The sequence below is a fragment of the Drosophila virilis genome, unplaced genomic scaffold (genome assembly GCF_030788295.1).
Source record: "Drosophila virilis strain 15010-1051.87 unplaced genomic scaffold, Dvir_AGI_RSII-ME tig00001590, whole genome shotgun sequence".
Taxonomy (NCBI): domain Eukaryota; kingdom Metazoa; phylum Arthropoda; class Insecta; order Diptera; family Drosophilidae; genus Drosophila; species Drosophila virilis.
Genome location: NW_027212847.1, coordinates 318,995 through 330,392, shown reverse-complemented (window position 1 = coordinate 330,392; position 11,398 = coordinate 318,995). Strand labels below are relative to the sequence as shown.

General features: G+C 38.7%; 1 protein-coding gene across 4 annotated transcripts in view; it reads right to left on the bottom strand.

Annotated features, from left to right (window-relative positions):
- Positions 1-11,398, bottom strand: part of mthl15 (methuselah-like 15) — a 144,834-nt gene that overhangs the window by 47,763 nt on the left and 85,673 nt on the right. For 2 of the 4 annotated variants that reach the window (XM_032433288.2, XM_015168321.3), the window contains exon 3: positions 771-1,026. The exons of 1 other annotated variant lie outside the window; for it this stretch is intronic. In XM_032433288.2, the coding sequence (XP_032289179.1) occupies positions 771-1,026 (256 nt within the window). Of the gene's footprint in view, positions 1-770; positions 1,032-11,398 lie in introns of those variants that run through there. One more of the 4 variants, XM_015168320.3, reaches the window with a different exon arrangement.

The window sequence follows — 11,398 nt, the reverse complement described above, 5'->3', positions numbered from 1 at the left end:
TCTTAAACTTGACTGTTTTGGTTTTCCTCCGTCTCTTTTGCATTAGATTTCATCGTATTGCAAAGGTTATTCATAGAGTCATCATCTAGTGTACGGCGTATAACAATAGCCAAGATCGTATTGGCTCAGCTCAGAAGCAATTTCTGCTTTTTGTATTACGAGGGTTAAAAAGGGACCTTTGCAATTTGTGCTTGCTGCTCCAAACTAGTGCCCCCCCAAAACACGTTTTCTTTGAGAACTTATGTGTTTTTTAACCAATATTGATAACATTTTCGACATTAGATCTCTTTCTGATAAAGAATATTTGTATATTCTCAAAAGTCAATTGCATGAAAATTATGGCTTACATGGAAATATAAATTTGTTTAATTATTTGATTTATAGCTATGTTGTGGTAACGGGTAGGTGGCGATAGCTATAAAATGCTAGCTCTTAAACCTTTTGAGATTTGCTTAAATCACAATAATTTCGATATCGATGAATTACTTGCAAACGGGGCAAGCTATCGATTATCGGAAAAAAGCTTGTACTACGCGGGCGCTATGAGGAACTACATCAGAAATGCTTTCGTTCATACATAAGGACACGCAGACGGACAGACTGACGTACATGGCTAGATCGATTTGGATATTTATGCTGACCAAGAATATATATATACTTTACCATTTTAAATGGGTTCAAGGTAAAATTAATTATAATAAGCTCTTAATTCGCTTAGTGTAATTAAGCTTCCGTTGCTTATTTGCCGTAGTATACATTTTTTGACTTACCTGACAGGAAGCACATATCATCGTTTTTTGTTGGGAATAATTGACCTAGTGCGATTCCAAGGTATGCGAATAGAAGACTGCTTACCAAGCAAATCAAAATTTTTCCCGGAAGGTTACGCAGTTTTTCGATTGACGTATAGACCAAAAGGGTTATTGCATAAAAACAGCAGGATATCAGAAGTCCAACTGGATACATCTTAAATCGTATGCGATCATTGTTCAGTACTTTAGAATCAAAACACAGAAATGTGTACAGCTGTTCTGAAAAAAAATATTTAGGTTTAGGGCGGCGTCAGAGCTCAATTAAGTTTTATCACTCGCTCTGGGAGCAAATTCGCCTCACTTCGCCGCCTTAGCGTTACGTAGGCTTAAGTCAGCTGTCAAATTAAATCAAATCAATTAAATAACTATAAAAAATAACAAAATTTTTCATGGCGCCCCCGGGTGGACACTTTTAAAAGATAATTGTTCATATATAAACGAACTCAAGTTTTTTAAGTGCAAAGCTGTGACTTGCACAAATGTGCACAAATGTGCAGAAGTTGAGCATAATTAAAATTTGCATGCACTTACTAACCGCTTTAGATATACATATATATTTATCATACATATAATTTAGCGAAAGATAATTAGTTCGCTTAGTCATCGTCCTTCTCCTCTTCTTGCCATCACTCGCAACGACTGTAAATTATACAGTTGTCCAGTTGTACAGCTGCAGCCCTTTTATTTCGTTGTGCTAAGTCGGTTGCTGTGCAATTGTTTTTGTACGCATTTATCGTTGGCGCGTTTTAGTCAAGAGAAGCTCGCTCCCCTACGTTTTATTTACCAAGCATATCCGATTTTTGAATTCGCTTGCAAAATTAGATTTTAAATTAAATGAACAATTATAAAATCGAATTTAGAATCAAATATGGATTCTAAAGAAAGTGTTGATGGTTCAAAAAAGAAACGCAATATATTCGTTAAGAGTATAATGCGTTTAAATAATCAAATAATAAATGGTAAATTAAACCGAGAGTTTAGAGCATTAGAATGTATATATAGACACAGCGTTAAAATATATCAGACTCGAGTAGAAACTTTTGACCCAGATGATGAGTATCGAGCCGAGTTCAAAGAACTTTGTAAAACGACAAAGGCCCGTTTAAGGTCCGTTATCAAGACATTAAGTCCTGAAACGCCTACAGGCATGCATCTGGCACTTCCCAAGTTTTAAAACTAGAGCATTAAAAAATTCCAACATCTGAGCTAATATCTCTCTGGTTAAGCTATAGGCACTGTTAGAGCGTTTCATGTTACCAAGGACAATTTTTTAAAAGTATTGGACAGCCTAAAGAGAGTATACGACAATGAATGTCTAATTGTTAATAAATAAATATTTCGGTTCTCTTCAGCCTGCCAAAAATAAAGCAACCTTCTGCGCTATCATTGAGATCAATGATTGACATGTCTGCGCCATCTATGGCCCGCTCCTGTCAATAGTTGATGGAAAAAAGATTTCTAAGGCGATTCTCATTCACCTCGTTTTGAACAAAGTTGACCCAATGACCAGACGCAAATGGGAGGGTTATTACTTTGGTTATGCAATCATTCTACTATTGAGTGATTGTAAAACAGCCTTGAATCGTAGACATCGGCCGATGGCCCGAGGCCAGAGTCAGAGGTTCTTTCCAAAATCAATAAGCGAGGTTCGTTTTCGGTTTTGTGGTTAATGTAAGAAACGTTCAAGTGACCCCAAAATGTTTATATTGCAGTTCCGAAGGTCATTCGATATTAAATTGCTCAGCATATGCCGCATTATCAGTACAGCAGCGGCTTGAGTGCGCTAAGGCGGCTCCTTTATGCATCAATTGCCTTCAAAAGGACACACTGTTGCCAAATGTAAGGCAAACAGTTGTAGAGTATGCAGTCGTTCTCATAAGACATTGTTGCATAGATACTCTGCCGTTTCTAACACTCGACCGTTACCACCACCCCTTTACTCCGCACAGGATCAACTATCGACTTCACATACTATGCATGCGAATGCGTCAGTCTTATTGGATGGATTGTATCAGGGCGTTACACGCCGTCAAGACCGTAGAAGACTCATACTCTTAATCTGAGTTGCCAAGAAGACTCTTATACCTCGCTAGATAAAACATTGCAGAAATTAGGTTGTTGGAAGAGTTGCCTTCAGACTTAAAGGTCCGAACAGTTGAACAGCAGGTTTGTAAGAGCGACTTTCAAGATCATTTGGAAATATTACCGTCAGGTCGATTTAAAGTAAGACTGCCATTTAAATCAGATCCCAGCTTAGTACTCCTTCGAGGTTGCTAAGCGTCGTTTTATGTCGCTTGAAAGACGCTTCTGCCGAGATCCCCAGCTTAAGCGCATGTACTTGGAGTTCATGGAGGAATATTTAACTTTAGGTACCATGTTTGAAAGAGATGATCAGATTCCAAGTATTTCACACTACTTCATTCCGCACCAGTGTGTTTTAAGACCACAAAGCACATCGACAAAGTTACGCGTTGTTTTTGACGCGTCCTGTCGGACATCGTCTCAAATTGCGTTGAATGACCTTCTAATGGTTGGACCGACTATTCAAGAGGAGCTATGCTCGACTCTGCTTCTAATTCGACTCCACAAATATGCGATAACAGCTGACATCAAAAAGATGTATAGACAGGTCATGGTGCATGAAACAGATCGAGAGTTCCAGCTCGTAGTGTGGAGAAATAACCCATCTGACACTTTGAGGTCCTTCAGGTTCAATACCGTAACTTACTGCACTGTGCCTGCCCCGTTATTGGCAATACGATGTTAAGCAAAGCTGCTGACGATATGGGGTACAACTTTTATGTCGATGATTTACTGCCTGGTGTATAGAGAAACTTTAGACAATTGAGTCTGAAGAGTCGCAAATACTCCAAAGCGCATGTTTCGAACTGAAATGCTTTTATAGTTCAGCCTTACTCTTCTCTGAACCTTAGAGAGTAAAAAAAGTTAACGTGCCCTGAAAAGTAAATTAATAAAATCGACTTATGAAATCGACTAAACCAAACAAAGTGTTTTATTTAATTCTGTACATTTCAATACCTTTCAATTCAAGCTAGACGATTTTTCATGGATCTGAGAGTGAGAAAGCGGAACATTCTCTTGGTGACTTCGCGGCTATTTGACCCGATTGGCCTGTTAAGCCCTTTAATATTCAAAGCAAAAATCCTACTCCAAAAGCTATGGCTTTAGAAGGGATGAATCTGTCCCTCAGCGTTCGGATAACACGTGGCATCTACTGAAATCTACTCTGACTCAGTTGCAAAGAATAAAGATACCAAGATATCTATCGAAATACATGTCTTCGCCAACGCTTGAATAAGAGCGTTTGGCGCATGCGTATATATCGTAGCCATTCTTCATTCTTTGGTTTGATTCTGAAGTCATGCTTCATTGGACTTCGTCTTTCGTCTTTGGCAACATTTGAGTCAAATTAAGTGGCTGAAATCCGATAATGGACAGAGAAAGCTGAATGGCGCCATGTACCTACAAAGCAAAACCTAGCAGATTATTTTAAGAGGCTCTGATGTTGATCAATTAGTTGCGTCGATGAGGTTCGATTTCATTTTGAAGGAACCAAAAGAATCCTGGACGGTTAACCAGCATCTGATGACAGATGAGATTGAACTCTAGAAGAACGCAAACAGCTGTTCGATTAGTAGCTATGGTAAGCAGACAAGATATCTTGGAAATTATCGATAGTTTCTCATCGCATGCCAGCCTGCTGAATGTTTGCTTATGTGTTTCGCTTTTTTTAAAAAGTAAAAATCGAGAAGAACAATTTGAGAGTATCCCTTCGGCGCTCGAAAGGAAAGAAGCTTTCGAGAAAATAGTTGAAGTCACCCAACGAGTTGAAGATGACATAGATTGAGTTCGAAAGCGCAAACGCGTGGGTCATAGCCTGCAGTGTCTCAATCCATTTATACATGAGTATAATGGCTCTTGACGTTCCTTTTCGTTGTTGTAAGTAGGGGGACGACTTGCAAATGCTGCTCCTCTACTTTAAAAACTAGCTTACAATTCGCTAGAAATTTAATTAGATACCTGCATTTGACGAATTTTCACGCTGGCCCGTGGGTTTCTTCGCGAGCGACTTTGGTTAATCAACACTCAAGAGGTCTGTCGTCAGTCAGTGAGATTATGTATCCGATGCTTTAAATGCAATCCCCGATTCGTGTGGCCCATTTACCACGACCTTTCGAATGCGAATACATGGCACTGTTTGTTTGCTTCGCCTTCAAAGCGGTACACTAAGAACTTATGTCTAACTCATCCACTAATACATTTTCAATGGCTTTTTAAAGGTTCGTCTGCCGTCGAGGAGACCTACATATCGTCCATTGCGACAACGCGACGAATTGCGTAGGAGTAAGTCGCCAGTTTGTAGAGTTGCGAGATCGAATCGAAGAAGAAGCGGACGCAAGTCGCGAATTCTCAAGAATTCGTCAAGAGCTCCTCATTTCGGGATCTGTGATTTATAGCAGTTGGGCGGTAGCGGGGAGGTGGCGATAGGTATAAAATGAAAGATACTTGACAGATATTTAGTATTATAAAAGCAACAAATCATGTTTGGTGGCTCTAGTTCGTATTATTTACTCAATTTGTTCAAAAAACAGGAAGTCGATATCTATTTTTATTGCTTGGAAACGGAGTAAGCTATCGACTATCGGAAACAACCTCGATCTGCGCAGGCACTAGGAGCACTTGCATCTAAAATTTCAAGTCTCTAGCTATTTTAGGTTCTGAGATCTTTGCGTTCATAAATACGGACGGACGGACGGACGGACAGACAGACGGACAGACAGACAGAGATGGCTAGATCGACTCGGCTTTTGATGATGATCAAGAATATACTTTATGGTGTCGGAGATGCTTCCTTCTGCCTGTTACATACATTTGGATTTTGCACTAATACAATATACCCTTATACCCATTTTTAATGGGTTCAGGGTATAACAAATAACAGTAGATCTAGTAAATCTCGAGAGTAGAAGCTGTAGCAAACAAAATTTTCATATTTGGACTGACCCCGACTGACCACGGAATATTTCTACGAAAATCGTCACAGTTTTAAGATGTTCAATGACTAACATCACTTTGATTTCAAATGATTAAAAGACTTCGAATCATATCTCATATATTAAGGTTTAGTAATTTATTTTCCATTGAAAGTGCCAATAATCAAATTATTTGTTTTATTACATTAAAGTGAAGGTGATGTAACAGAGCTTCAGAAATTCATGTCGATAGGAGATGCTAAGTATCAGATCAGATCTGTTAGGTCTACTATCTTAAGAAAAAATTTGTTGGATAAATGTATTCTTAGTCGTGCTTGCTTTAAGATAGTTTTTTAAGTCGGGGTACAGATCTAACTCTGGCCCGTTTACACTTTCAAGAATATTTAATTTACCAAAACGCAAAACTAGAAACTACAGCGCTGGAACCGTGTTTATCTCCAAACGAGATTGTGGCTGCTCCTCGGCAAGTGACATTTATCAATAGATTTCGGTTTTACCTAGAAGAATTTACATCTACTTAGGGCTACAAAATCTGGGAAAATCTACGAATTTGGGTCTGCTTTCGCGGCTAGAAATCATTCCTCAGGTAATGAACGTTAGGGTAAATGAGGCACGATGTGCGCTGGGGTTAGTAAGGAATACCGATTGGGTGACACTTAGCGAAAGCATGAACAAAATTTTAATAATTTAAGGTTAAAATTAACTTTAACTCGGCTGCTTGTCAGCTTGAAATGATCTTAGCTATTTAACCGTCAGTAGCTTGACTGTGTAACTTTTGGAGCAGAGTTGACAATCGACAAATGTGTGTGAATGTGCTCTGGTACAAAGTTTTGAAAACAATAAAGATAAAATAAACGATTCTTACTATTTATAATAGGCTTTGGTCTTAACTTGACATTTCTAGTGCACAAACCTTGGCGCCGCTTAACGATTAATCGAACTATTGATCCGCCTACTTATTTAAAACATCTTAGTAAAATGGGTACAAAAAGGTTCAACTGGTCTCGGCAACGAATGTAACAAGCAAAAGAAAGCATCTCCTTTTCCTTGGATAGGACGGCTATCTAAGAATGTATATATTTCTCTGTATGTAAACTATGATTTTATTATTTATTCCGTGTGCCATATGGATCGGTCCCTTTCTTCGTAAAAACTGATTTGACAATAGTTACGTTCAAAATTTTAAATCCGCGGAACCTCGGTAGTGGCATTTGTATTTCGTATGACCGTTGGTCCAGTGGCATACATTGTCATACTGTCATCCCCCATATTCAGGGTTCAGAAGCACAGTTGTTGGGGACGGGTCGAAGTTCGTAGTCTTCTGTAGTACGTCGTATTCACCAACACTTCGATACCATCATCTTATCAGGTTTATTTTGGCTAGTGGCTTAGCAGAATTTTAATTTTTGAATATTTCTAATAATTATTCTGTTTATTTGCCAAAAGGCTCTTAGCTCGTGTTCTGTGTTGGACCCGTCAAAAAAGTTTTTGTTTTGTTCTTTCTTAAGTCTTTCCTTGGGCTCTTGGTTGATTTTTACTAAAGCTAAGTAAACTACTCCGATTGGTTTCTAATTTTGATTGAGTGGACAGTCCTATTTTTATATACAATTCACTAATATATCTTTGATTTTTGTAGAATCTCTCCTGCGTATATTTTTTTATACCCTGAACCTACCAAAATGGGTTACCCATTTATTCACAACCCTCTGCAATTTTGGTTTCGCAGGGGTAATCTAATTCTTTCATTATCATTTGATTTTTTAATCAAATTACCGTTTTGTCTGTGTTCTCAAACATATACATATGTATGTTCGTTGCTGTGATTGTATCACGGTCTCAACTTTATCAAGTAAGATGTTCTAGTTGGGAGCTCCCGAATAATATCCGAATACCCTAAAACGTCTGTTTTCAAATTTATGGCTCAATCTCGCGATAGACCGCAAACTTGCTATGCCTCTACTCAACCAATAATAAATGTTATTGAGTATATGTGTGTGTACATGTATACACAAAATCTTGATTTTTTCACTAGCTGTGCCATCCAATTGCATAGATACATATAACTTTGGTTTTCTCTTAACCGATCTTAATGCAATTTTCTACAGTATATATTTATTGTACCATAGAATATTTGTGTATTTTCAAAAAGTCAATTGCATGTAAATTGTGACTTAAATTGGTTGGAAATAAAATTGGGGTTATTAACATGCTTTATAGCTCTGTGGTGGTAGCGGGGAGGTGACTAGGTATAAAATGAAAGATTTTTGACATATATATATATATATATTCTAGAAGAAATATTACAAGTTTGGTGACTATAGCTTAATATTTACCAAAATTGATATAAAAAAAAACAGGATGCCGATATCGATTTTTATCGATTGCTTGGAAACGGAGTAAGTTATCGATGATCGGAAGCAAACTCGATCTGGGCGAGCACTTAGAAGACCTACAGCAAGCCTCTACCTCTTATAGGTTCTGATATCCTTAGGTTCATACACACGGACAGACGGACGGACACACAGACGGACACAAAGACGGACAGGGCTAGATCGACTCTGCTATTGATGCTGATCAAAAAATATATATACTTTATGGTGTCGGAAATGCTTCCTTCTGCCTGTAAATACGTTTGCATTTTGAACGAATACAATATACCCTTTAGAATTTAGGTCTTATACGTTTTGACGTGACCAAATATTTTTTGAATGTCTTGTTATCATTATACTCGCCAATAAAAGCTTTCAAGAACTTAATCTTGCCAATTTGTGTTGCATTAACATTTTTATTGTCATTCTTTCCGTTACTCTGTAAAAGATCATGCTATAGCGGCGTTGCTTCTTTTGAAACACCTATAACAGCTTGACAGCTTAAAAAATGATCTAAGATCGGACAACTGTGGCATTAAGGTTTTTATTGCCCGTGCCCTTTCAGAAAAAGTACCCAGTACTCATCGCCTTTTTTGAAAAATTTAGATTTTTCTTGAGCTACTGTCAATGAGCTTGGCATGGTCTATAATTTTTTGTAAGATATTATTACGTCATCAACATTGATATCACATGTTTTTCCAATTTATTCTCTGAATACAAAGAAATTAGCGTTAACTTGCATCCCAAGCACGAGACTTACTATACCGTCAAGTTCACTTAAACGTGGCAAAATGAAAAAGAAAGAATTTACCCAATTTTTGTAACCCCATCAATAGATTTGTGTTCAAATTAGTTTATTTGAAGGTAGTAGATGTTCTAATTCAGACAACGCTACTGTGCAAGTCATCAGGACTTATCCTTTCAAGGTTACAAGAAGTAATTGACGGATAACTTATCTTTAAATGCTGCAGCAGTCTCTTTTGTGACAAAATGATAATCTTGATCATCGTTAGGCTGCTCTTTGGTATACAAATTATTTCTTCGTCGGCTTTGTGAGAAAGAAACTTAAGTCCTTCCATCGGCTCAAAAAATGTGTTCCGATGCTCATTAATTCAAAGTCAGCAGTGCAGAGTCAACGTCCACGCCTCCGGTTGCCTAGTCGGATTGGATGGTGATTACTTATTTTAAAATATATACATATATAATATATATATAAAAATATTCAAATATATCATGCATATGCCATATCACTGACACGATCGGTCTCTTGTAGGCCATTGGGAAAAGGCTCTTGAAAATTCCCTCGACTTTCTAATGTCCTCATAATTTGATAACTGCTGGTATATATATATATATATTTGTTAACGTTGCTTACATCGTTGCTCAGCCCAAAGAATGTGCAATCGCTTGCCGCCTTTTCAAAGCAATGGAACATTTTATATTTATTTGATAGATGTAGCCATTTATATATTTTTTAAGAAATGTTAGCTGAAGGCTTGTTAACAGCTTTCCAAATTTTGGACATTATGTGAGGAAATATCACCCCCAATCCCCAACGATCCAGAGATATGGCGAGTGTCTGCGCTTCAGGCGTCTTCGCCGTGTAAGCATGGCACCAAGCGATTAGAATGCGCACCTGTTTACGGGATCCTTCCACAATAGCCATCCAAAATGTCAGAACTATGGTTTTATTTGCTTATTTTGTCACGGGAATGCAAAATGAAAATATTTGACTAGTCGACAGTGTTAGGGACTCTCCCAAGGACAGTGCATTTTCTTATGTACTTAACGAGCTCCCTTCCAGGAACGATGCTGGCACCCACCAGAACCGACGTGCAGGGCGCAATTTTAAAAGCCTGTCGAACGTCTAGAAAAAGCAGCGTCGCTGTACTTCTTACATAACGATTGATTGCCTTAAGAAGATTATAGTGTGTGTATGTACTATTATAATAAGAAGCAGCCACAGCCACAAGAAGGGATAGCATAGTTTTTTAAGTACGCTACTGTAGCAGTTTGGCCAGTGTGGACCCAAAGGTCACAATCCATGGCCTGAAAGGGGTTTTTTAAGCAGACGTGATTCAGTGAGTTATGGACGAGCAGGTGCAAAGAGATCCGAAGGCTGTACCCAGTACTCAGGATAAATTATATATACTCTCGTTATGTTTCCACGTTGGATCAGAAGCACGGGTACTGGCTGATACTGATTGAGCAATTATTATGCCGAACACAGCGGGTGAACGCGTTATCCAGCCGGAAACTGTTGAAGGCTGAGATTAGCTCTTTGACCACAAACACCCCCAACCTACCTTGAGGCCGTACCTAACCAAGCCAGATCTGCCACCGCCCGAGGTCCATCATCAATAAAAGTGACGTAGCTGACTCCATGCCTTCGACTGCATGTCTAGTGACTTCGCACAGTCGGTGGTTCCCATAAACGTAAAGGACACCGCTTCTCGAAGTCATAAGCCTGTAGTATAAGATCAGACACCGAAATTAGTATGTTTGAGCATACGCTTAAGATTTAGTACAGGAGGAGCCGCATGAGTGCTTACATAGTCAGGCCACTTTTAGTGAAGCACCTCTCGAGCAGCTAGTTTAGGTAAACCGAGTGGCCTAACTTAGCATATGATGGTCACCTTTAAATGCTAAATCCAAACCAACAAAGCAACCGGCCGATAATGGGTGTTCAGCATTATCTGAGTTCTATGAAGCAGTGCAATCGCATTGCAAATAAGTATTTATATGGTAATGTTAACGTCTTTGAAATAAAGGATTCGAATGTAGACTTTTAATTATTCGCTAACTGTCTTTCGTCTTATGCAAATCATGATTTTCATATGTGGCGTCCTGAAAACTTCTCCCTGCCGCTTTCAACCACAAGCAAGTGACACCCGAGCGTTTTCTGTTCTCAGCCTGCACGCTTTGCGGGGTTTTTGGTCTCCTTCTTGAACCCGACAAGCTAGCTGTGTTCCGCGCAGCAGCAGCCACGATAGAGTGGCAACGGTGGGTAGAAAGTTAATAGCTTCAAGAGTGAGTGAGGAATAGAAAAAAGGGAAAGAGGAAAAAGGAATGGATACGCGAAAAACAAACTTACATCTGAGTTTAAATCTTTAGCGAGGAAAACCGTCGACAGGATTAGGAAACACAAGACCAAAACTGAAACACCTAATAAATTCTGTATAATTTGGCTAGTACGAACAGA